Consider the following 27,340-nt stretch of genomic DNA (forward strand, 5'->3'; position numbering starts at 1 on the left):
CTTTTCCTGAAAGGGCACAGTTGGACCTGCTGCCAAGTCTTTTGTGAGGATCCTTTACCAGACGAAGTCAGACAGCCTCCTTCACTTGACACCCTGCTTTGTGAGGGCCTGATGACATATTTGGAACATCTCTATTTCTTTGAAGGGCAACCTCAAAAGCCCAGTGGACCCATTAATCACTGTCCGTGGCTGGGGGTACTTAAATGCGGCTGGATGGGCTTGCTAGGTGTTTTGACAGTGTTTTAGAAAACACACCTTGCAGGGTTAGGGACCATCAGCTCCAGAGTAACAAAGAACAATTTGGAGCGGAGTGGAAGAAGCTCTTCAGAGCCGTTCTGGCATCCCAGACCCCCTTTTAGCTAGCATCGTGTCCTTAGTGACCTCGCCTTCGCCCTCTGGATCCCCCACCCCGGCTGTCTTCGCCGCTCCTTAGCCTGGCCACCGGCAGCGAGACCCACCACCTTCTCCCCACTCCCCACCCCGGGTTGCCTCCAAACCGTGGGGCAGCGCTGCGCCCGCCCCGCAGCCGCGCTTGCCCCACGCCCCCCCCCCCCGGCGACCTCCCCAGCACCTCGGGGTCCCGCGTCCCGGTCCAGCGTCCCCCCGCACCCCACGCCCTGCAGTCCTCAGCCTCCTCTTCCAGCCCCAGTCGCAGAAGCTGTCAAGCCCGCGGCAGCTGAACCAGCCCCCCGAGCTCCCGCGTCTCCTCTCCTTCCTTTGTGTGCGCGCGAGCGGAGTTGGGGCGGAGGGGGAAGGGGGAGGTCGCTCTGTCTGTCTGGCTCCCGCCGCCTCTGCCCGGGCTGCTCGAAGTGCCGCTGTGGAGGCAGGAGCCCAGGGGAGGGTGCAGGAGCTGGCGGGGCGCCTCCGGGCCGCCCGGGCGCTGTGGTCCCAGCCGCGCGCGGGGGAGCGCGGACCACAGCTGGGGCTCGACTGGAGGCACGGTTAGTCCGCTCCCGCCGCCCCTCGGCCTCCCTCGGCTCCTACCTAGCCCCCCGACACGCGGAGAAGAGCGTGCAAAGGCGCCGAGAGGGACGGAAACCACAAATAAATAGCGGCGGCAGCAGCGCGTCATCTGGTGGAGCAGGAAGTGCAGGCAGAGTCCGGAGGCTGGTGCTTTGCTGCGCGTCCCCAGGACTTTGCCATGGGCTGGGGGCCGCGAAGGCTGCGAGCGGTCGCGCTAGGGCAGCGGCGGCGGCGTCCGCTCCGGGGCTGAGCCAGCAGCGACGCGCGGAGCGCGCGGAGATGGCAGCGTCCAGCAACTCCAGCCTGTCCGGCTCCTCGGTGTCCTCCGGTGAGTTTCAGCCCGTCGGGCGCAGGCTGCCGCGCTGGCTCTCTCGCCCCCCGCCCTCGCCCGGCGCCCCGGGATGGGTAGAGCCTACCTGTGGCCGTCCTGTCCCCTCTCTCGGAGTGAGGGCAGGCGCCCCTGGGACACTGGTTCGGTTTGCCAGCACCCGGGGCGCCCACAGCACCTCCGCGCCTGACATCTGACAGCGCAGAGGTGGGAGAGCGCTGGCGTCCTTAGTGTGCGAACGCGAGGGTTCTGGAGACTTGGGGAGCAGCAGCGGGCAAGAAGCGAAAGGAGCAGGGCGGGCTCGCACTTTCTGGCGCAGCGGGAACCTGGGCTAGCGGGGCGCGGAAGGTTAGGGTGCCGCTGGGTGCCGGGACTGGCTTGCGGTGCGGCGCCCGCCGGGCTGGATGCCCAAATCCAAGGAAGAGAGGAGAAAACCCCCGCTCCTCGCAGACTTGATTTTCTTTGTTTGTTTCAGAAATTAGCTCCATGGAGACACAAGCTTGGGGCATGGTGTGAGATAGAAGTAATGAAGGGTTTCTGTGTTTCTGGTCCTGATTGAAGCGAGTTAGAGGAAGGAAGGTCGAGCCCAACCTCTGATAATTTGCCGGTTTACAAGTGTGTGTGTATGTGTGTGTGTGTGATTTTTTTCCTATGTGGCCTCTTGGACATTTTCTTATAATACTCTCTAATTTTACTTTCCGGGCATACATTTTGTTTTCAAGTGTGGCTGAGCAAAGGGAGGGCTTCTTTCAGCTTTTTCTATGGTTGATCGACAGGTCTGTTGAAGAGAAAAAAACTGCTAATGAGCCTGAAGGAATAGGAATCAATAGAAATAGACCCTTTGGTTTCTGAGTATGACAGGTTTCTAATCAGAATGATGCATTAGGTAGAATTCTTCTACCTCTCTGGTCCCTGAAAACTTTAATGACAAACCCTAAAGGCATAGCTGATAAGACATTTAGTGTAGTATACAGTCCTCCCGGGTCAAGAGGGTCTTGAAATCCTCAGGAAAATACTCAATATGTTAATATTGTATTAATTCCTATTGTGTGTGGGGTGTGTGTGTGTGTGTGTGTGTGCGCGCGCGCACGTGGGTGTGTGTTTTATTACAATCACCCAGACATTAAACTCCGAGAACAATCACCTGGTTGGGACCACTGGACAGCAAGCCTGTCATAAATAAGCCATATCTATAGATGTGTAACTAATTTAATCATAAATGCAAGGTGAGTTTGACCAAGGTACGATTATGATGTGGCACAAGGTGATCCCTTGAAAGCCATCTGTTATCTTTTTTGGCAGGTTCAGTTCCTGGGAAATGGCACCTCCTTTCTTGATCACTGCCAACTAATCAAAAGCACAGTGTTGTTAGGCATATGATAGAGTTCAAGTTGCTGGTAGTAGCAGCCAATGGGGCAGAACAGTCATATCTTATTAAGAGCAGCAACAAGTTGACTGCCTGTGGTTTTAATTCTGAGAACTCAGCAAATGTTACAGCGTATTTTTAGTACCCCCAAACCACTGCTGCTGCTTTTCAATTCATTTTGGTTGACTAACATTGAATTTAAAATACAGTGATGTTGGCTTACGATTAGCATATGGTTAGCCCTCTCGGAAAGCTGCCCACTAGAAAAGGGACTGGGTGGGTGGAGAGGTGGCCACAGGAAAGAAGAATGGAAAAAAGACAAGAAGGCCGTATTCTCATGAGATTTACTGATGGCATAAATTACAGATGCTGTGGCATCTGAACATTCAGATCTTGGTGTAGCTTAAGGAACCTGATAGAAATACTGAATTCGGGCTTCAGAAAAATACATGGGTTTGAAGCCACTCAGTAAGAGCTTTAGATGTTGGTAACTGCTTTGCAGATAGGATGGAGATGCTTATGATGGGTCTCCTTCCTGCTTGAGTTACCACTGTTTTAAATCCTAATGGGAACTGGGAAATTACGTGAACACCAAAATTCAAAAAAGTGGGCATGGGTATACTATTTGTTGTGGATCAGACTGGCCTATGAACTTATATTGCTTAATACACCAATTAATCAGATGCTTTGTCTTGAAAAATACAAAAAGCTGTAGTTCTCTTTTTACGCACACTTACCCATCGTGTGGATCATGAATAATTCAGACAACACAAGCAATTCACACCTGTGAGAGGTGTTGGGCATTAAAGAATAGAGCCTGTTTGTTGTGGCAGCTGCGTTCTCCCAGGCAAAGGCCAGATTATATGAGAAAATAGGGCACTCTATCAACGTATTGATCACCTTTTTCCGCATAGGGCCTATTATGTGCCCAGAAGTAAGTTTCTAAACGTCAGTTTCAAGGAGGCTGATTGAGGAACATATTTTCAGGATCCCCTCTAGTTCTGAAGTTCTGGGATTATTGTTCTTGAGTTCTGGCTGCCCCCATTTACCAGTTGGGTAATTTGGAGTGAGTTGCTCAACTCTCCAAGCCTCAATGTCCTCATCTGTAGATAAGGCTAATGTTAATAACAGGACTTACTCATAGGAATGCTATGTGGTTTAAATGAGATAGAGTGTGTAGACCAGTTAGCCCAGGATGTGGCACTTAGTCAATGTTTGGTGTTAATAAATTTTGCTCCTTTGAGGAATGACATAGAAGGCATTTCATGGCTCAGACTTTAGGTACAGAAATAAGTCCAACACACATAAAATTTGCCTCTTACATTGCATGTTAAATTTGATCTTGAGGTCTGAGGTCCATTAAATAAGCAGTCATTAAGTATATTTTAGGTTTCGGGCACTGTCCCAAGAGTTCGGAATAGAAAGATGAATTAGGATCCTTTCCCTCACTGTCCAGCCACAGAGACGGACGACAAATAGTAATCTATATTCCCGTTGGGTAGAATGACTTATGTGGAGGAGAGTGTGAGGAAGAGAGTGATTCATTCCTTCAGTAGGCAGGAGTCAGTGGAGGTGGCCTATGAGTTGGGGCTTAAAGGATGAGTGAGATTTTTTCCCCCAGATAGCAGGAAAGGCATTTCAGGAAGAGGAAGAGCATTTCGGGAAGACCTCCAAGGGCCTAGAGGTGGGGAAGTCCATGGCCCAATTCTCAACTTCCTTATATCTGCTGTTGATCCATTTTGAAGGTGCTATCTCTTCTCTGGATGGTTATACCTATAGACCTATTAGCAGCATGGTGCAGAGAGGAGCTAGATCACTTACTAGTGCTGCTGATGTAGGTAGGAGGTTTTCTTTCCATTCGAGTAGCAGTGGGTTTGATGGAACAGCTCCCTGGAAGCCTTAGGACATACTTGGGCAATTGAGCAGGAAAGAAGGAACTGTTGATTCTGTAGTGAGTAGCATATGGAGAGGTGAACTCGAATAATATGGGTTAAACCTCTCTTAGAGGAATAGATGTGGAAGATTTAGGTTTGGTTGTGTTTGCACAGAGAGTAAAGATCTGATAATTCACTCAGTAGTAAACTCAAAGTTATCTGATTTTCCTGAGAATATGTTCTCACTTGCTGTTGTTGAACCACAACACCCAAGTGTGTCATTTATTCTGCATTACCAACTGAGACATAACAAATGAAATAATCAGGTTAAAATTAATTTTTAAATACATTTTCCAAGAACTGTTCAGAAATTTTCTTCTGGAATATTCAATTATGTGTGGAAGAAATTGCTTTGGCTTTGTTTTAATGATAACTGCTAGTAATTAAATTTCACAATCACCTAGATTGGCAGGAAGGTTTGATTACGTTTATTATTTTAAATGGAAAAAAAAAAAAAAGATTGCTATCCTTAAGCTTTTTACTCTAGCCTGTGGTACTTGATTGTATTCTGAAATAAAGAGTGGTTGATTTGCAAAATAGTTTTGCTAATAATCATGGGTAATACTGGCTTTTATAATTGAAAGAAGAACTTCTTGCATTTTAGTGATGTGATTGCAAAATGGGTAATTTCACAGAGTAAAAAAAGAAAGAAAGAAAGAAAAGAAATCAACTCAAGTAAAGTAATAAATAAAAAAGCTATGAGATGTTTTCCAGTAACTGAACAAGGTAAAAATTAAATATTAAAGGGACACCCAGGATAAGAAGTTGTTAAGATTTGAGAACATTAAACACACTGTATTATAGAAGTGAAATCAATGTAGACTTTACAATGCAAATGGAAAAAGGTAAAAATCAGTATTTATGTGTAAAGTCATTGAAACCTTAATTAGGAAAAGAACATTCCTAAATGAATTGAGGGATTTATTTCCCCAGATTTTATACAATAATAATGTGGGCCAAATAAATAATGCTATTTTCTGCTGTCATACCAGTTTGATCCAGAAGTGATATATAGAAATTTTCATTACTCATTATTGGATGGTCAGAACCAGTGACATTTACAAATCTTTTATACCCTCAGATGCAGAAGGTTAAAACTGAACTATGATAATGCTGCCAATGTGTAATTAGAAACTCCATGGATCTAATACTACAAAACAGAATATCTTTGTTGAAACAGTTATTCAGAGAAGTCTACTTTTGGACCCCCGAATTATTCAGAAATATTCAATTTTGTGTGAAATAAAGGTCTTTACCTGTGTTTTAGTGATAACTACTGGTAATTTAATTTCATAATCACCTAGAAAGTCAGAATGATTTGATTATTTTTGTTATTTTAAAGCACCAAAAAAATTGTGATTTCTAAAAAATTGCAAATTTAAAAAAAAAATCACAAAGCTGAAATTAATATCCTGAAAGAAATCATTCACTCAGATGAAGAGTGTTGTTCTTTGCTGTTATTCTGGTGACCTTCCCACACCTCATTTTAACTTACTAGATTTTTTCACTGCTCCTTTGTGGGAACCCAGATGAACCCAGTGATACGAATCTGAGAGGACAGACTTTTCTTAGGCATGACTACCTGCTTGTCGGGTTTGACAACGGCCCACTGATAGGTGTACTCTTGCTAAAATGCCACCCCCCCCCCCCCACCTTTCCCACAAACCCCGTGAAGTGTTTTCAAAGACACTGCCATTTCAACTTTTAGGGGACACAAACACCAGGTATTTTTTGAGGCCAGTCCATGTGGGATTCAACTGGACAGTGTGTTCTCTGAGCTGCAACCTGGGGCTTGGCCCGGGTGTCAGCCTGCTGAAGGCCGTCTGCTGCTCTGCGGGATCTCCTGTTTTTGTGCAATGGTGAAAATAATCGGACACTGGGTTTGGAAAACCTATGCATGAGAAGTGTCACGTTGGTATGTTTTGGAAAAGAGTTATCTGCCAAGAGATCAAGTTTCTTGCCAAGATAGTTAGAAGCAGAGAAAGAGAAAGGGACCTAGTGATAGACCTGTGATTGATAGAGTCCATCTATCACCCACCCATCATGTATCTTTTATGAATGTATTCACATTTCATGACTCCTGATGTGTATCATTTAATTTACAAAATGAATGACTTTCTTCTTTCCTTTCTTTCTTCTCTTCTTTTTACTTTTCTCTCATGTAATTATGTTGGTCAGATTTCTATTTAGAATTTTTTTTTTTCATCAACCCTGCATTTGGTCCTTACTTGACTATTAGTTTCCAAATCCTCTAAGCAGCTTCCTGCTTCTCTCTCCATTTGCTGAGTGGGAATGGAAGCTGGTTTTGTGTTGCTTGCATGGATTCTGGTCAGGGGATCAAGATGGATACCTGTATCTCTGGTGCAGGCTGGTTGGTGTGACAGAAAAAACTCACGTGTCTCAACGTTACTAACAAAAGCAGAGGTTTATTTAAAGTCTCCATCACTAGAGGGAAATCCAGTTAGGAATGTGCTGGTCCCACAGGCAGTCTGGTCTGCAACCAGACCCATGTGTCTGTTCCCTGGGATCTGAGGCTGAAGACTTGGCATGCGTGCACTGCCAAGTGACGATAAAACTTTGCGGCTCTGTACCCAGGGAGAGCCATCCACCAGCTGCTTGCGCAAATAGCCTGCTTTTCTCCTCATTTATTATTAATCGAACACCTTTGTGGGGTCCAATCTTTGGACAGTCTTTACAGCATGGTCTAATTACAGCCTTGCCTTGCTTCAGTAGCTTGGCCTGTCCAAGTCACCCAACCTCAGCCATTGCAAGAGTTATTTCAAATCATCCAATGCCTAAGTTCCCATAGACATTTTCTAATAAAGGTGTTCAGTGAATAGCCTTATTTAAAATATAATCACCCAAGGTCGGAGGTTACGTTGGTTAAGATTCCTGGAATTGAGACATCGTCTATGTATTTTGTGTGGGCTGCCAACTACCACTTGCCTTGGTGGGCCTGCTGGGGAGAACACTTTTTCAAGAAAGGCTACATGCCACTTGCCTGGCAGAATCCACTAGATGTAGAGAAGCAGTCTACATCCTTGAGCTGGCAAGAAACCTCATGTTCCAAAATGTGTCTTCGTTACATGTTGCAGGAGGAGCCCTAACCTCAGAGTCAGAAGATCTGGACACTGAAACCTTTGACCGAGGCGTTGACCAGGGCACCTAAACCCTTAACTAGGCTCTTAAAGAGCTTGAAGCCCTAAATATGACCCTTAAACCATTAACCAAGACTCTTGAACCCTTAGCGGAAGTTCCTAAATGGTTAATGTAGGCATTTAAACCAGATACTTACTTAACTAAGCCCTACAACTAGCTAACGATGTGACCTTTGGTGAAATCAGCCTTTCTGAGCTTTAAAACCTGATGGCAAACAGCAGGTATAACAGCCTGTTTCCCAGAATTGACGTGAGCATTAACAGGGTTGATGGAAGGATGGCCTCCTGTAGGCCTGGCTGTCCTATCTGCTCAGTAGATGCCGATACCTCCTCCTGCCCTGAACATCTTTGAGCTTCCGTTCTCTTGCTGCTTTTGTTTTGTTTTATTTTGTTTTTAAGATTTTATTTATTTATTTGACAGAGAGAGTGAGAGAGAGCACAGGCAGAGGGAGCAGCAGAGGGAGAGGGAGAAGCAGGCTCCCCCACTGAGCAGGGAACCTGTCAAAGGGCTCCATCCGGACTTGAGATTGTGACCTGAGCCAAAGACAGATGCTTCACTGACAGAGCCACCCAGGTGCCCCTCTCTTGTCTTTAAACCAGATTTCTGGTGAATTCATTCCACACGGTTGTCATTCCTGAAGTATACTATTTGGGAAAAGGCTTAGTAAACTGGAAAAGCAGCTAGCAATTCTGAATGGTTTTTATGTCTCACTCTGTTTACATGGAATCCTCGGGGTATTTCTCTGAGGTAGACCACGAATCCCCTTCGCAAACAAAGGCATCGGTTCAGAGGGGGCACAGAGATTGGATTCCCGGTGCTAGGATTGGAGCAATGTCTCCTTCATTTCAAAGACTAGGATTTTTCGTCTTGAAACCTGAAGGGTTCATTTTTTTATTCTATCTTGTTTTTAAAGTGTCTGACATAAAATTTAAGGCTGAAATGCATGCTTATTGTTAACAGAGAAAATACAGTAATACAGTTGTGCTTTATTTTGTTACCCTTGGTGGTTATCCAGACTCACCTCCGACCTGACCAAAGTTTATTCTCACTAGCGTTAGGGACTGGGAGGTGTTACCAAGGGAATGGTCTGTAGCGAGATCCCCTGGGGGATTGGGTTTCTGGATATCAGTACTTAAGAACAGTCTCATGAGGTGTGAGGGGTATGTAAGTGTTCATCATATTAGTCTTGTAACTTTTCTAAGGTTTGAAAATTTTCCAAATAAAAGGAAAAAGATCGGGGGGGAGAAAAAAAGAATAGTTGTTACTTTGCATTTAGTTGACTGTCTTCACGGGAGTCTTAAAAGCATTCCATTTTGTGTGTGCTCATCAAATCTTGTGATCCCCTTATGAAACTCTCAGATTCTGAATCCTCGGCCTGAAGACTATATACTTGTTAGCTTCTATCTTAAGTGAAAAGTATAGGAACTGAAATTACAGAAGGCGTTCTGGTAGACCATATGCAACACTTCTTACCTGAGAATGTTTTTTTTTTTCCTTCTGATCTGGTTTGACTCTACATTTCATTACAGGTTTCAAGGGAGGAGGGGACTTGTAGGTTGTTCTAGCAGATTCCAGAATTATATAAGTAAGAGAATCAGGTTCAGAGGAGCTCCAAGAACTGCTCAGAGCCGTTCAGCTAGTTGACTGTGGAGCTAGATCTGGAATGGACCTCTAGGACCCACGTTTCTAGAATAATCATCCTCCATCCCCTTTTCTGGCTCATCCTAAGGAGTAGCATTATCCTTAGAGAATTTCTTACAGCTGGGTTTCCCCCCTCCCTTGTCTGGCTTCATGGAAGCTGTTCTATTTAATTATTTAATATTTTCAAAAAAGCAGTCATAAAGTGCTTTGTGTTTTACATGAGCCTTGGATCTCAAGGCTGATATTGTGCCAAGAGTGGCATAAAGATTTAAGTGACCTAGCCCCTGCCCTAATTATAGATAGTTGTGCTATCCAATATGGTAACCACTAGCTACATGTAGCTGTTTAAATTTCAAGTTTAAATTTAAATTTAAATAAATTCAGTTCCTTAGTTGCATGAGGCACATTTCAATGCTCAATAGTACCTGTGGTTGCTGGCTGCCATATTAGACCATGCACAAATAGAACATTTCCATCATCCTGTGGAAGATTCTATTAGACAGCCCTGGTAGACAGGGAAGGTGATTCTAAGAGAGGGACATTACTAACGTAAAATTACTAAGCTACAGATAGCAACTTTGATAGAATGTTCTCCCATTCCTATATTTGTTATGCTGCTTAGGTTATATTTCACTAATTTTGCAAATTGACTTTTTTTTAAAGTAATTTTTTTCATAACTTTGAGGGGGACTGTGGAATGACAGCTGGAGGATGATGTTGGGGAGAGTAATTAAAATGTTTATAAACTCTTCTAGTCTTCAAATTGGATTCAAGCTTTTTAAAAAATGGTCTGTAGTTTTCCTAATGATAACTCCCATTTCTTTTTTTGAAAAAAGTTCTACAGTGAGTTATAATTTCACCCTCAGAGAGGAAGAAAAATGCCCATGTCCGGAAGTAGTTTGGACCTTAAAATTGTATCTATTCCAAAACATCATAAAGAAAATAAGAAAATTGTGAATGTGTGCACTGAGGTTGCTAGTGGCATATCCAAGCTATGCTATTTAAAGGAGATTTTCTACCAACTTGGCCATCAGCAAACCATTCGCCTAGAAGTATTTTACTACTGCAAAAGACCCACATATGGGGCAAAGCAAATCCATCGGTTTTTAGAATATAAGTTAGCTTTGGGAATCTTCAGCACATTTAATTGGAAGAAAATGCATGCAAATAAGATGCAGGAACATGACAGTTCCTAAGAAAAGGAAGCTGCCCTCCTCCTTGAACTTCTGTTACCATCTTCAAGAGCAACAAGCAAATGGAAAGAAAGGTAGATGGTATCTTTAAAGGGTCAAACAACTGTCAAGACAAAGGTGGAGGGGCTCCTGGGTGGCTCAGTTGTTAAATGTCTGCTTTTGGCTCGGGTCATGATCCCAGGGTCCTGGGATCGAGCCCCATATTCAGGCTCTCCGCTCAGAGAGCCTGCTTCTCCCTTTCCTTCTGTCTGCTACTCCCTCTACTGTGCTCTCTCTCCTCTCTGTCAAATAAATAAATAAAATATTAAAAAAAAAAAAGACAAAGGTGGATATTGAGGCCACTGGATTCAGACGTAATAGCCAGAGGCCCATGGCATGTACAGCTTAGTCCTTTTTGACATAACTCAGATCATATGTTTAGGGCAGTGTGAATCACAGAATCACTTGGGTGGGTGATCACCATCTATAATTCTTTTCTCATCAGAGACTGTGTACCTCAACTTTCTCTGAGGTCTGAGCACTGGGTCCTTTAAGGAAACAAAGCCTGCATTCCTTATTTATTTGACATATTACACACAAACAAAATAAAGTACTTTTTCTTTTTTTAATGATTTATTTATTTGAGAGAGAGAGCGAGCATGAGTAGGAGGAGGGACAGCGAGAGAAAGAGAGAGAATCCTCAAGCAGACTCCCCAGTGAGCTTGGAGGCCATCATGGGGCTCAGTCTCATGACCTAGAGATCATGAGCTGAGCCAGAATTAAGAGACAGCCGCTCAACCGAGTGAGCTACCCAGCTGCCCCTAAAGTGCTTTATCTTAAATAATTTTGCTTCTAAGAAATACACCAAGAGATCAATGTTTGGGACAACAAGGGAACAGGGAACAGGGAGTGTGGTTTGAAGGGTCAGTTTTCTACGGCAGGTACTAAAGTGTGTGCCTGCAGCACTGGCCTCCAACAGTCGGACCTCGAAGAATCTTAAGACTGAGCACTGTACTGCCTTATCTGGTAGCCACGTGGGCTGTTCAGCTCTTGAAATGCACCCAGTGTGACTGGAGATGCACTGCCAGGGTTTGAAGACTTAGTACAAAACAAAAAGAACATAAAATATCTCATAAATAACCTTGTTATATGGGTTATACATTGAGATGATAACATCCTTCAGATATTAGGTTAAAGAAAAGATACTGTAAAAATTAATCTCACCTGTTTACTTAAAAATATTTAATGTGATGGCACGCCTGGGTGGCTCAGTCGGTTAGGCGTCTGACTCTTGATTTCAGTTCAGGTCATGATCTCAGGGTCGTGAAATCGAGCCTATGTCAGGCTTCGCACTGAGTGAAGTCTTTGCCTAGGATTCTCTCTCCCCTTCTTCCTCTCCCCCTGTCCCTGCTCATGCTCTCTCTCACTCTCTGAAATAAATAAATAAATAAATAAACAAACAAACAAATAAATAAAATCTTAAAAAAAGTTTAACGTGGCTACTAGAATATTTAAGATTAGAGATGTGGCTCACATCATACTTGTATCGGACAGCCCCTGGTCTGGGAGTCCCTAGTGAGGATGTTCTAGCTGTGAGAAACAGAATTCACCACACAGATCCTGCTGATTCACTCACTGCTCCATGGCTCCCGTCATTGCAGCCCTGCACACTCTCTCAGCCTGAAACACACCCTCCCTTCAGCGTGGCCCGGTTCAGCCCCCACACGCAGGTCCCTGTGTTGTCTTACTGCCGGACATGGAAAGATATCCTTCATTTTTGCTGGGTGTGTATAGAGATTTTGACATGAAGTAAAATAAAGAAGGACAGATTGGAACTTCATCAGATTCTTGTTGATACAGGTTTTGTGCTTTGTTTTAAGGCTTTACTGTTATTCTAGACTTTACATATTTCCTTGTTAGATTTATGGGCACTCCTCCTCCGAAGAAAGCCCGTATTGCTAGGAAGTTGGGTAGAAAAGTTGACAGAACAAGGGACACAGTTTTCTCCTGACCCGAGTAGGAAATTCTTACCTGATAATGCTTATACCAAGGCTTTTGCCATGAATATGCATATGTGTATAAAACATGTCTATGTGTGATATATGTCTGTGTTGCACACATATATGTCTGTATGTGTGTGTCTATGTGTATATGTATACACAGAAAGCAGAAGTGGATTAGGTTTCAAACAAAAGTTATTTCCGAACTAAATACAGAATATATAAGCTAATATCAAGGGAAAAGCAAAGTCAAGCCTAGCATTACTTTTAGTAATGAAAAAATTCACTTGGGATTATGCTAATGATGTGTTGATATTAATACACATAATTTGGCTGCCTAATATTGATTTAAGTTGCTCATTCAAATTCACTTTATTATAGAAAAATTAGCCATTTTATTTTATAGTGTTTGTCCCTGCAGACAGCGAAACCCTTAAGCCATGTTTATTGGGTAAATAACACTATTTTGCTGACTTTCATATGCAAAGAGAACATTACTGTGTCTCCCACAGGAAGTGCCCTATGAGTTATTACTCTCTGGCTGGTTAGTTCAAGCCAGGTGTCCTCTCTGTTATCTCCCTCATGATCATTGCCCAAGGTTGAAGGTACTGTCCGTGGTCAGGGGGCCACAGAATTTTTTTCTCCTATGTGATGTTAATATGTCCAAGGCTTGAACTTGATCCACGCGAGAGCCCTATGTTTGTTTTAAGGACCGACATTAACCCACATGCCTTTTTTCCCAAATATTAATTCTTCCTCAGAGAAAAAAGCAATTGACAGAGGCTTTCCAACTCTCTTGAAATAATACCAGATTAAGATTAGGAACATAACCACAGCAAATCCTAGGCAATTACCAATGGAAGACATGATTTGGAATTAGACAATGTAATTTGTCATAAGAATGTAATAATTGCCATAGTACTTACTTAGTTCAGCGTTCTAACCCCAGTAATAGCACTAAGGGGTATTTTGTAAAAACGCTCAGCAGCCTTTCAAGGAAGAGATGCCCTGCAGACATTTTACTTTTCATAAATATCTAACGTAAATCTGTCATTCAGGAATTCTTGTAGACATGTTTCTGAGAGCATATGTAATTTCAGCTTGTGGTCCTCCTTATAGCAATGAGTTCCTTCCATTTTCCACCCCTAGAGTGGACTGGTATTTCTTTTTATTGCTTTATATTTCACTCTCTGAAACTTATTTCTAACATCCATTCTTGGGTTTTGTAAATTATTGTGGGTTCATTTGAACCCTGGACTTCAAGAGTGGTGTTGTGTGTCAAGTGTGGGAAGCTGGCCCAAATACCAGCACCAACTGGCTATGGTAATTTGGTCCCCTCTGAATTTTCTGGTCCATAAAATGGGCTAGTACTTGTGAAAGAAACTTGACAATTGAAAACTTGTGAACAAAACTTAAGACTCTCTGGTCTACGAAGTTTCATTCTTCTATAGATGCTCTATTGGTCCCTTTTTTTGGATGATAAATGATCACTCAGAGTTCATGATTGTCTAGTAAGACCTGAAAAATCTCCTCTGAATATATTACCTTGCTCTTCACCAGCCTTTCAAAACCTTGACGTGTAAGCCCATGGGTTTAGAATTTCTCCACTTAGTGTAAGATTCCTCTGTGCAACCCACTTTCCCATAAACATTTTAAATTAGCCCAGACGAATCTCTCCTCCAAAGAGACACCATTGTTTATACTTTCTGGTCCAGAGGAGTGGCTCTTTTTTAAAATTAAATTTGATGTAATAGCCAACCTATGCAAGTAAATCTCTGCAACAGACATGGAAGTTAGAAAGCACAGACACAGAACTCTCATAAGGGAGTCGCTCAGTCTGGGAACATCACTTATCCTTGCCTCTTCTCCCTTCTCCTTTCCCTCCCCTGTCTTCTTTCACTCCCTTCCTCCAAAAATAACCACTATGAATGTCCTGTTTACTATTACCTTGGTTTTCCTTCTTTAAACGATTTAAAGAAATAATCCAAAACCCAGGCTTCACAAAGACAGATGTTTCTGTGTATTTTGCTCACTGCCAATCTCCAGTACCTAGAACAGTATCTCCCATGCAGGAGGCAGTCAGTAATTGTTGAGTGAATGAATTTGTCTATATCCCAAACAATCTATCATAAGAATGCTGCTACAGCCCCTCCTTTATCTCTTACATGTAAATTAGTTCTGTAAGGGCATCATCACCGGTTCACATTAGACATACACCTTTAATGATTTTTAGAACATTAGGTTTTTTTTTTTTTTTAAATTCATAATACAGATTATTTGCACTTAGGTGCAATAGGAGACTCGCAACAAAATCCCATGGACTTCTCTGGACCAGGACCACTTCTTAAACTTGATTTGTAGTTCTCAAGTACTTTTTAGGAGTGGATAACCACTCAAGGAGTGTAAGTAGTAAAGCTAGAGCTGAGCAGGGAGAGCTACAGAAAAGATTTTAGAAAGCGATACAGTGCAAGTGCTGCAACAGGGGTGAGCCTTGAAAAGGTTATGTGGAGGAAGCCAATTACAACAGGCCAATAAGTATATGATTCCACCCATATGAAATATCCAGAATAGGCAAATCATAGAGGCAGAAAGCAGATAAGTGATTTCCTAAGGTAGGGAGGACTGGAGGGAAACTGGAGTGACTGCTAATGAGTATAGGTTTCCTTTTGGTGGTGATGAAATTGTCAGAAACTGACTGTGGTAATGGTTGCACATCTCTGTAATATACTAAAATTCATTGAACTGCACACTTTTAAGCAGGTGAATTGTAGGGTATGTAAATTCTGTCTCAGTAAAGCCGTTATTTACAAGAGACAAAAAAAGATTGATAGAATAAGGCTGAAAAGGGGAAAAGGTTATAAAGTGAGCAGACTTGATCCATACATCAAGTTTTCCCTGATGGATACTCATAATTAGGAGATATTCATTACATAGTCATTGAGAACACATGGGGTACACCCTCCTCTTCCCATTTTTATTTCCACAGTTGTCTTTCTACTGACAGCCCCCGACCTCCTCAGAAGGTTCCACAGAAACGTGTCCTCTGTGATTGGCTCCCAGGGTCAGCTCGACAATGCCTCCTTCCCCAGTGACCCCAAAGGCTGGTGTCCTCCCTCTGGCTGAGGAATGAGGGCCAGCAGCAGGTCTTCTCTGCTGATGCTGGACAAAGAAATTAGTGCATTTCTCATGACTAGTTAATTAGATTTTTGCACAGCTTTTCAAGCCCTGGGCACAACTCTTACATGCCGTCAGTGCAGAACGCGAGTCATCCAGGAACCCAGTTTCCTACCATGTAACCTGGGTACTGCAGAGTTTAATAGTACAGTGATGCCTCTGTGACTGCCTCCAGACGCCCCCACTGGATGGATGCACGTGCAGACGTTTCCAGGGGCATCATCTGCTGGCTCTTTTGTTGTTTCTAATCAAAGAATGGGCACCCTTTGATCACGTCAGATCACAGCACTGCACTCTTAGTACTGTAAATACTTCGTTAGAAAGATGACACAGGTGCCATTGTCTCAGATATTCTGATAGTGTTTACTTTAACCGTGAACAAGAAACATGCGTTTGATCAGATAGGATTTAAAATATGAGTATTTCAAATATGAAGTTTTCCAGAACCACATAGAGTTCAGGATAATGAATCCAATCAATAAGCATTTGGAAAAGTAGCTGCTGGCTTGGAGGGCCAGGTGTGGGGAAAAATCCCTCTCCTCTCCCTGCGAGTGTAGTGACTCCCAGAATAAGATACTTTCTGCTGGTTAGAGGAAGATCTGGCTCTGGCCGGGAGCTTGTGGAGATAAAAATCGGCATTTGGGGGGAATAGAGTCCCGGTGTGGCCACTTCCACGGGCAGCCTTCAATCTTCAATGGCCTGTAGGAGTTTATAGCAAGGCTGGCTCCCCTTGGAACTGTTCATATCTTGTCCTTCTTACTCCTCATGGGACAGCAAACATAGGCACCCCCCAAAGTACAAACAGATGCCTATACATGGGAGCGCGAAGGCAAGGCAAGTACTGAAACATCCTCTCCCTGAGGTCTCATTCCTAGTCTTTTCCTGGCACCCAGGACAGGAAGTGGGTATGCACTACAGTGAATTTGTTGTTCCGTGTCCTCCCTCGGGGGAACTCTGGCTGCCTTGTGCTCCCTACAACAGCAGCACACGGCCGCCAAGATATTGTGCCAGGTGTTGGCCTCTGCACCTGCTCTCACCTATCACTGCGGGGATGGATTTCATTCCCGGCCCCTCCCACAGCAGTCCCGCTTTAACCGCGGTTTGGCTTACCCGTCATCCACCGCACTCAGGAAGCGGCTTGTCTGTCCGCTTTCTGATGCATCAGCGGGAGGTTGGCGGTAGCCTAACTCGGCCCCGCCGTGCTTAGGTCATCCCATCCCGTGCGCATGTCCTCCCCTCTTACCGTCCCGGGAAGAAGAAGGGTGAGTACAGTGCAATAATATTTGGAGAGAGACATCACGTTGACATAGCTTTTATTACAGTATATTGTTATAATTTTCTGTTTCATTAATTGGTACTGTTTTTAATCTCTTACCGGGCCTCATTTATAAATGGAACTTTATTGTAGGTTTGTATGTATGGGAAAAAAGCAGTATGGTTTATTACTCTGTGGATTTAGGCGCCCACTGAGGAGGGTCTTGGAAGGTATCCCCCACCTCTGTTGGGTAAGGGGGGTGGGCACTGTACTTTTGAATGCCACAGACCAAGCTTTCCCTAACAAGAGGTGCTGTCATGCAACTTTTCTCATGCTAACACCAACATGCATAACACATTCATGCCTCCTCACTTCCACCGTAGAACTTTCCAGGGTGCAATTATTGTATGGGTTAGGATGTTTCTGCTGCAAATACAGAAAGCCCTGAAAAGAAGTGGGACGTAGGATAACCAAACACTATGGCGTCTGACTCTGTCGGCTTCTCTGCAATTTTCTTGGCTCTGTCCTCTTGGTCGAGGGCCTTTGTCCTTAGTTTCCCTCTCCTTTTGGTGTTAAGATGAGAGAAGCACTCCCTGGCATCATAGTTAGGAAGAGTAAAGGAGTACAGACTTCCCCCGCTGTCAGAGAGTAGATGTCCTATGAAATCTTTTGTAAGCCACAATGACATAAAGCGAAAAATCATTTACCATTAATTTATATGGGAAGATTTGTGAGCATTCCCAGACTCAAGAATAAACCTCTCTTTGACATTTTTTGATACCTTAGAACACATCTTGCTCATGGATATATATACAAAATAAATCAAGATAAAACACAGAGGCTCACAGACACCATTCAAAGCTATCTGGCTAGATGCTGAGTATAGTTTTTGGGGACGGAACTTGGTGGGACCACGCTCGCTGCTGGGGTTCCACACTGCCTTTATAACTGCTCACTGCAAAACGTATGCTGAATGCTATCTGTGCTTTTCACATCTTTCTTTCTTTTCTTTTTTTTTTTTTTTCTTTTTTTGCAAAAGCTAAAATCCTTTTTGGGTTTCTTTTGGTTAGTGAAAATGTAGGTTAATGTAGGTCTTTTGTAAAAGAGAAGTGGTGTAAGGCAAACTTTTGAACAACGGGCATACCTGTAATCTCTTTCTCCTGACTGTGTGAAAAGTGAGAAAACCTTTCTCAGAATCTCCCCTTCTCCTACCCAGCTTCCTCTTGCCTCCTGGGTCACAGTTTGGGCACATGCTTATAGGCAAGGCAATCCCTGGCAAGGAGACTAGGGTTTCCCTGATGGTGTCTGTCTAGTCCTGACCTCCTTCCTGGAATGGGCATGGGACTAGACTCTTCCAAAAGGGTGAGAACACCTGAACAAAACAGGGTTCTGTGAAGGAGGACAGAGGATTCAAGAGTGTCTGGCAAAGTAATGTCACAAATGTCCTTAGCCTTTGGAATCTCTAAGGCCACCACAGAAATACTGAGGGTTTTAAGAAACCTGGCCTCTCCCACTCAAAGGACTTACTATAGTCTAGTTGAGAACAAAACAACTGGTCAAAGTATTTAGTCTGTAGTAATATTCACTTTGTGACCAAAATGTTTCTGCTTCCCTTCCAAATTAAAGTGACTAGCTTTTACTGATGCCTTGTTTTCATTGGTTAGTGCCTTATGAATTGAAGTACTTTGTTTTATGGTTATGGAAAAATACAGAATGATTCTAGATAGATTCCTTAGCTCTGATGAAAAGTTGGACAGTGAGGATTGAAGGGTTTGATTCTTTTTTAAAATTTTATTTATTTATTTGACAGACAGAGAGATCATAAGTGGACAGAGAGGCAGGCAGAGAGAGAGGAGGAAGCAGGCTTCCTGCTGAGCAGAGACCCCAATGCAGGCTTGATCCCAGGACCCTGAGATCATGACCCGAGCCGAAGGCAGAGGCTTAACCCACTGAGCCACCCAGGTGCCCTGAAGGTTTTGATTCTTGACTGACTTTAACATCCCTGGGCCTGGTGTAAGTTGGACTGGTTTTATTAGAAATTCAGGGAATAATAGTAGATAATTCAACCACTCCTGGTTGCTATGGCAAGGAATTTTTCAAGCTTTCATTTATGAGAAATAGTGATCATTAGGAGCTCTTTGTTTTTAAAACAGAGAGCCTTGCAAATTGTCAAGGCTTGAGTGGAACAAATAGATGATTGGCACCTAATTGGAGAAAGAATCTCAGGTTATTTCTGAAGAAACAAGACCAGGCAGACAGCTTTTGGAGAGCAGATTCCCATTTGTCATTTTTATGGCAGGCCAGGGTGTGTAAAGATCACTCTGGACAAGGAGCCATATGACCCCGGTCTATGGCGGTTCTGGCTCAGCATTTGCTTTTCATACGGCCTGGGGCAAATTACATTATCATTTTGTAACTTTTTGATGCTCGACTGTAGAATTATTAGGTTGAACTGATCATCTTGAGGGTCTTGAAAATTTTATGATTTTCTGACTCTGCCTATTTCTTCTGGCCGATTTATAGTGCATTGGTGGGATCCCCAAGGGAACAAGCCTCCCCCACCCCCACCCAACACACATTGTTCACATAGCAATTCCCACTGGCACCATTTGTAGTAGGCACCCTGGTGTAAGACATTACAACTATTGGGGGTCTGTGCTGCACTCACATTTCAGCCCTCTGTCTCTAAGTAAGCCCGGAGATTTTCCAAGGGTGCTCCAGGTTAGTATTAGACAAGCCTTTTGGAATGCGACTCACACTAAGAAATACATTTTATATCACAGGCCAGCATACACACATACCATGCACGCACACACACAATTCAGCATATATTTATTGAGTGTTTTTACTTGTCTTAAGTGTTAGATTATTGCAGTGAACAAAAGAGACCAAAAAATCCTGCTTCTTGTGAAGTTTCTCAGTACAGAGAGATGATAAGCAAAAGAAACTATAGATTACATATAGTTATAGAGTATGTATAATCTGTCCAATATGTGCATCGTAATTTTATGTAATTATGGTATAGAAAATTCACAGTTTGTATAATATGTTTGACGGTGATAGATTCTGTGGAGAAAAACAAAGAAGGAAGGGAAATAGGAAATACTGGGGTGGGCGTGGGGCCTGAATGTACATTGTGTGGTCAGGGAAGGTCTTACTGAAAAGCTGACATTTGATGGTGAGGCACCCAGCTGGCAGATCTCTGGAGGAAGAGCATTCCAGACAGAGGGCAATTCCAGATGTCCGGCTGCGGGAGTGTGCCTGGTGTGTTCCAGGAACAAAAATAAGGTCAATAAGGCTGGGGTGAATAAGAGGTCAACAGAACTGGGCAGCAATGGGTGACAGATCATGGTGGGTCTTGTAGGCCATAGTAAGGACTTTGGATTTTGCACTGAGTGAGCTAAGCTGTCCCTGTAGGGTTTGAGAAGAGTGACATGATTTGACTTGGGTTTTAACACAACCACTCTGGCTACTACAGTGAGAGCTGACTAAGCGCAAACATGCAGAGACACAAGCCTGGCAAACAGGGCGTCTCTCTTCCCATGTGATGTGCTCTGATCTTTTCTTTTCTATTGCATTTGAATTTATTCATCTAAAGACCGATAAGGGCCCTCGAATCGATTTCAGAGTCTGCTAAAGGGTAGCAACTGGCTATTTGAGAAGCAGATTATAAATTGGTCTAGAACCCCTAGATGTAGTAGACTGTGTTTCCTTGCTCAAGGCATGGTTATGGCGTACCCAGCACCCAATGGAGGCCTCATCTTCGTATTTAATCACGGTTTTCAAGGGGCTTTTGTTATTTTATTTTATTTTTTTAGCTTACATTGAATAGCACTATTTTATTGAATGATCATTTAAAAGTTTCATCTTTTCCTATAATACATATCTTAAGTAACCTTTCCTAGAGAACATTTCAAATGTATTTAACATAAAGAGAAAAGTATAATGCGCATCTCATTAACCGACTTCAACAATTATCAGTTTCCATCAGGCCTGGTGTCCTCTAAACTTCACCTGCATCATTTGGGTGAGATTTGAAGCAAATCTCAGGTCCAATATAACTTCATCTATAAATATTTCCATTGGTATCTTAAAAGACAGGGAAGCTTTCTTAAAAATATGTGCCATGTTACTATTAGTTTAACCGTGCATGCGCGCACACGTGCACACAAACACATACACACACACGCACATGCTCATGCCATATACTTACACTTATTTCCCTCCTCAGAATAGTGAACACAGGCACTGCTGATCAAACTAAACTCTCCCTTTTAGTTTGATCAGCAGTGCCTGTGTTCACTATTCTGAGGAGGGAAATACAAGTAGTTTTAATGAAAGGAAGCTGTGGTCATACTTTTTGGCTCCTGATTCTGTAGATAGTGTTTCTAGATACCCGCAAAGTCTCTATTTAAGAAATACTTTCTTACTTTCAAAAACGAGTCCATTTTCATCCTGTTCCCCTTTTGTGCTTTCATTTCTACTTAAATATGGGCTCCTTTTCTATGGCTCTTGAGTAATCAGTGGCAAGCAGCTTGAGAGAAGGTCCTGGGTCTCACCATCTTTGTACCGCCCAGTGGTTTGACATGGTTCCTGGCACACAACCGCCCTCACATTTGTGTTAATGTTTTACTTCCTTTCTAAATGAAGGATTGGAATAACCTCCCCTCAGTCCTCTGGCCCATCACTCCTTTGGTCATATGTTGCAAAACCTGACTTTTCTAGGAAATCTCTACCAGCATGGAAAGCTTTCTGGATCATTATAGACTTGTTGACAGAAGCCTTCAGGTTAATGTCAATGCTTACAGAGCACTTTTTGTCCCTTCTATTCCTTGAGTTTGTTATCCTCAGTCAATAGGGTGTGGTGTTTGTCTTCCTTTTGTATCTACCCTAATCTCTACCAATTTATTGACCAGAGACCAATTTGGTATGAGCTACATTACTAAAAACATGATCATTTCTAAATATATGTTATAGTCATAACTTCAAATGGAGGTAAATAAATATTTTTATGTTTGAATATACAGTATGTACTAATGCTGTGTTGAGTATCCCTTATTTACCTAATTAATTACCCAAATATTCTATCTATAAAATTGGTGAGGTACACAGCAGCATTCTGAGTCTTAGTCTTCTCATCCTTGCTTTCTCCTTCCTTTTTCCATAAAAATTGAGTGCATATTTGATGCGGGCCGCCATGCATGGCTCTGGTGTCATAATGGAATAGGAAGCAGCCTCCTTGTATTTCTTGCTTAGAGTGTGTCCTTGGTGCAGTGTCACTCCATAAAGGTAGGGACCCTCCGATCACCAGTGACTAGCAGAGGTTCTGCCACTTTGCAGCTTCTTAAAAGCATTTTTTGGATGAAGAACTATATGAATGGAGTCATAGCCCTCATCAAAGGTATTTACAGTCCAAGGTGTGGTCATGAATGTGGACTTTGTGGCACTTTGCAGAACTTTTAAAGTCATTCTCAGTTACAAACATTTATAATTAGAAACACTTCCTTTAAGTTGCTACCCCTCCTGGCCACTGTCTTCTGAGTGTCTTGTACCCTCTTAAAGATGCCAGAAGTTCTGCATGGGGATCCTTACAAACAGAGGTACTGGTCTGGCCTCTAACCTGAAAACAAGACGGAAATGGGAGGCTGCCCAGTGCACTCATTATCTCTCCTGCATACACAGTCTGCTAGATGGGGCACTTCCTGGTTCTCATTCTCCCTGCTTCTGAAATGTCATGGTCTCAGGAGGCCTCTTGGATGTCCTGATTAAGGTTCTTGTTTAGCCTGGAGGCAGGCCTGTAGTTGTAACTTCTTACCACGAGGGAAGCATTTTTTAAAACCAGCACACGAGTCAGTCTGTTTCCCAAGGCTTTTTCTTCTGAGTTACAGTTTTATGGTTTTGCTGTGCCAGGAGACATTTACTACTGGTTAAGCAGGAATTAAAAATACTTGTTGCTATGTCATTCCAAGGATTTGCTATGGTGAAAAGTAATGTCTTCAGTGTGTGTGTGTCTGTGTGTCTGTGTGTGTGTGTGTGAATATCTGTGTTTAGGCACATGCCAGGGTGGGTCGGCAAGTTGCTGTGTGCGTGCACAAGTGTGTGTTTGTGTCTGTCTAGGGCTGTGTGTGTCAGCATATGTGTGTGTCTTTGTGGGATGTGGGACATGTGGGTGTATGTATTTGTGTCATAAGACAGATTGAATTTTCAAGGGAATGAACACATTCAGAGGACCATAACCCTATGGGACAAGGCTTTAACTACTATCTTCTCTTCTGGTTTTAAATTATTTACTCTTTTTCCTTAAGTGACTGATGTTGAATCTGAAAGAGTTCTTTTAGAGGTTGGAAATGATATCATTTAACATTTTAGTGGTTATGTATAATTAATCTTACTTATGTAAACCAATTATTTTTAATCCCCAGGTGAAGTTTGTAGCTGAGCCTACATGTAATTCTCCAGGTATGATGAGTGACAAGATGTAGAATCAAAAATTCAGAGAAGCAGCTCTTTTGGGGGGCGGGAACATCTTTTTTTTAAAAAGACATTTTAGTTGCTTGGAAGAGTCCTTGTAGATTTCCTTCAAAATTAAAAAAGCAAGAGGAAGAGGAAATTACAATTAATAGTCTTCAAATTCCAATTAATCTCTCAAATAGTGATTAATTTCCAGAGACACGGAAACTCTGCAGTATATCTGAGAGGAAGGAAAAGACAATTAAGGCTGGGGAAATTGGTAGAGGACACTCGGGTAGGTGGAGGTCCCATCAGGATTCAAGACTGCACTAGCATTGAGATAATTGACAAGGTTGGAAGCCTGCCAAAGCCGTAGCTCATGTTGGCTCTTCTTAATGGGACAAATGTGCCCATTTTGAAACCCACTGGCCATGTTTCCTAAAATTATCTTTTTTTTTTTTTTTTATGGAAATACTCAAATAAGATCTGGTATCAAATAAGAGTGCTTTCTTTGTCACCTTTTAGCTAATCATTTGGATGAGATTTTGCCCTCTGCCCTTGTTCATGCTTAGGGCATACTTGGGGCTCTGCTCTCCCTAACACTCTATCTCAGGAAACTGGCTCAGGTTTCTGTTGGTTTATGATAGTGGGTGCTTTAAATTTCTGAGACCTCTGACGTAGCCTGGAAATCACAAGGACCCGTCGATGCATCAACTTTTTCCTCTATAAAAGAAAAACTGCAAAATTTTTGGTGCAAATTATTGAGGACAGGATAAATTGGAACAAAGGGATAATTAGCATGTTCTCATAGAGCTGTCTGCACTTAGAAACATAATACTGATTTTAACATGCAGATGCTAAGTTCGAATTAGTGAGTGGATTTAGTTTTAAACCCTTTGAAAGCGATTGGTATGTACCTGAAGGTTTAATTACATGGTAATGAAGATGATGTTAAGTTTTTACAGTAGCATGGCTTTTGATCTGCTCTTTCTCCCCAGTTTACTAACAGTCCTCATTAGGGGGAGAAACTCTTCAGAGAATGAGGAATATATATCACAGTCTCTTGAACTTCTAAACATATGCAGAACTTTACAGAAATAATGGGAGTAAACTAACCATTTGTGGTCAACTGGAAAACTTAACTTTCAGAGAGATATGACCAGCTATACTGACCTAGAAAACTAAATAAGCAGTTTGGAAAATCTGGTTTGTACGTATAATTATTTTCATATTATATCAGGCTGCGCCTTGCAAAGAGCAAACCGCAGTAGTTATCTGACCTATTGCTCTACCCTTGCCTTTTCTCCAACACAGTAATTATGTAAGACTCAGCATGTTTTTCACTAAGTATATGTATACGGGACATTCCTTAACTCCAGGAGCCCTCTATCTGGAGGTCACTCAAGTGCTCTGTACCAGTCTCTCAGTCTGAATGGAAAAGAAACCTTAAATCGGGACCAATGGTAACATTTATGGATTGGGAGGACCACTGGGAAAATAAAAGTATTTGGCATCATTAGCTGAAATGTCTCAAAAGTTGTGATGAATCAGATATTTTTAATTAAAATAGAAAATTAATCTTCAACATGAAAGAGTCTTAACAATGCTTTTCATTTGAATATAAATATTTAGTTGGGATATAGGTAACAGGATGTCTGTAAGGCCCTACAGTCCTTTGGGTTTACTGTTTTTAATTCTGGTTCTTCCTCTAGGAGCTTGGAGCAAATAAGAATGATTTCCTTTAGACTGTATGCATGCTTCTAAAGATATCTGAATAAAAGATACATTTCTGATAATTTACCATCTCAGCTTCATCCCTTGGGCAGCAGGCTGAAATGCAATAACTTAACCTGAATGTGAATTAATGCACACATGAAAGAATGTATGTGTCTCTTCCTGGATTTGAAGGCACTGACAGAAAAGCAGTTTCATCAGTAGACCCTGGATAGCTTATCATCCTGACTAGCTAGCATAGCAATTAGAAGACATTTACCTTTTGTTTAAAACATGAAAGTGACGGTGGAGTTCAAATATTCATAAAAAGAGGCCTAGCCCATAGCTTTAGCCCTCTTAATCTTACATATAAAAAGAAGACAGTTCAAGTGAAACAATGACTTGGAAGTAATTATAAAGTTATGAAGGGTCCTGAGCCATTTTAATCTTATGTGGGATTGTGACATCCCCTTCTACCCAACCGCCCCCCAACCTTCACCCCACACAATAGCACTTCTGTTCTCAGCTCCTGGTTTGGCCCTTTTTTTTTTCCTTTAGGTTTGTGCTGCAATCATAAGCACTAGATAGTGTAAATTATGCTTAGTGAAGGTAGGCATGAGGATGGGTGGAATCACATAATATCTGTGTTAAAAGGTCATGTTCTAAAAAACCTTTAAAGGCTCACAGACTGATCTGGTGGTTCTTCATCCTCATTCACCAGAGATGGTTTTTGGAAAAACAGTGGCCTAGACTACATTTAAGACCTAAGGCATTAGAATCTCCCAGAAGTAAGCCTGAGTGATACCTATAGGCTCTCAAGATAATGAAACACGCAGTGTTTCCCCAGCATTGTGAATGATGAGTTACCTAGAGCCTGTGACAAAGGATGGTTCCTGATGGTTCCTGTACCACCTGGAAGTTTGTTGGAATTGCAGAATCTCAGGCCCACCCCACACCTACTGAATCTGAATCATTGTTTTAATAAGATTCCCAAGTATTTTTAATGTACTTTAAGTTTAGGAAGCATTTACTAAAAGCCATTAAATAAATGAGAGGGAAATAAGATAACACAAGTGATTAGGACCATGATTAAGTGAAGAAAAATATATCCCTGCAATGAAATTTGGCTAACTTAAATGAAATTTGGGAAGAGTTTTTGATGACTTAGGAAATGCTTATACTAGAAACTTAACTGAAAAATAAAGGATTGTATAAACAATATTACATTATCTATACACAAACATGAAAGAATTTCCATGTTTAAAGTCCTGGGAATGTGGTCTAAGTGGCACTGGACTTAGCCTTCTGTTACAAAAAACTGTAAAAGCTGGATATAAACAACTCTTTCAGGCCTTGGATAAAAACCAATACAGAGGGGTGCTGGGTGGCTCAGTGGGTTAAGCCTCTGCTTTTGGCTCAGGTCATGATCTCAGGGTCCTGGGATTGAGCCCCACATCGGGATCTCTGCTCAGCAGAACCTGCTTCCCCCTCTCTCTCTGCCTGCATCTCAGCCTACTTGTGATCTCTGTCTGTCAAATAAATAAAGAAAGAAATCTTAAAAGAAAAAAAAAAAACCAATACAGAAATACGATCATGGAGTGAGAGGTAGGACAGTTCTCTCCGAGATCCCACATGCACACTGGCTTTCTCTCTGAGGGCATTTTTCAAACAAAGATCCAGGAAAATAGAAACCGAATAGAACGTTGGTCTCTCTAGGCAGAGGAAACAAAGATTAGGCATCAAGGATTTGAGGGTCAGAGTCCCAGAGAAGAAGAAGTTGTAGAGGAGAAGCCCTAAATCTATATAAACATTTCTTTAGGCTCTTTGGCCACCGCATAAAACTGTGCATGTTGTGGGGTGAAAGCAGGAAGGTCTAGCAGAGAGAAGGCTGGTGAAAAGGCTGGAGATTCCAAAGGCTGTGGGTGCTGGAGAGATGTGGGAGTTTGGGCTCCTTGAGAATGGCCAGACCTGGATGAGTACTCTCAGCATTCATTTGAGGCTTTGGAAAGCTAGGAAGTCCTAGGGAATAAGGATTCACTCATGCCTTGATAGGATCAAGGTGACCCACAGGTTATTTAACATCTGGACAAAACAAAACTCAGCCTTCCATAAAGAAAAATGACACAATGCAGTTTATATGGTATTGCATCTATGTTGTATGTCATAAAATTTAAATTATTTCATC

At 42.4% G+C, this 27,340-nt stretch overlaps 1 protein-coding gene across 1 annotated transcript in view; it reads left to right on the forward strand.

The window, feature by feature from the left end:
* The first annotated feature begins 389 nt into the window (after positions 1-389).
* The window catches only part of CHN2 (chimerin 2), a 290,116-nt gene continuing 263,165 nt past the window's right edge, over positions 390-27,340 (forward strand). The window contains exon 1 of the mRNA XM_059171458.1: positions 390-1,291. Coding sequence (XP_059027441.1) covers positions 1,243-1,291 — 49 coding nt within the window. The 5' untranslated portion in view covers positions 390-1,242. The remainder of the gene's footprint in view (positions 1,292-27,340) is intronic.

The sequence above is a fragment of the Mustela lutreola genome, chromosome 4 (genome assembly GCF_030435805.1).
Source record: "Mustela lutreola isolate mMusLut2 chromosome 4, mMusLut2.pri, whole genome shotgun sequence".
Classification (NCBI taxonomy): domain Eukaryota; kingdom Metazoa; phylum Chordata; class Mammalia; order Carnivora; family Mustelidae; genus Mustela; species Mustela lutreola.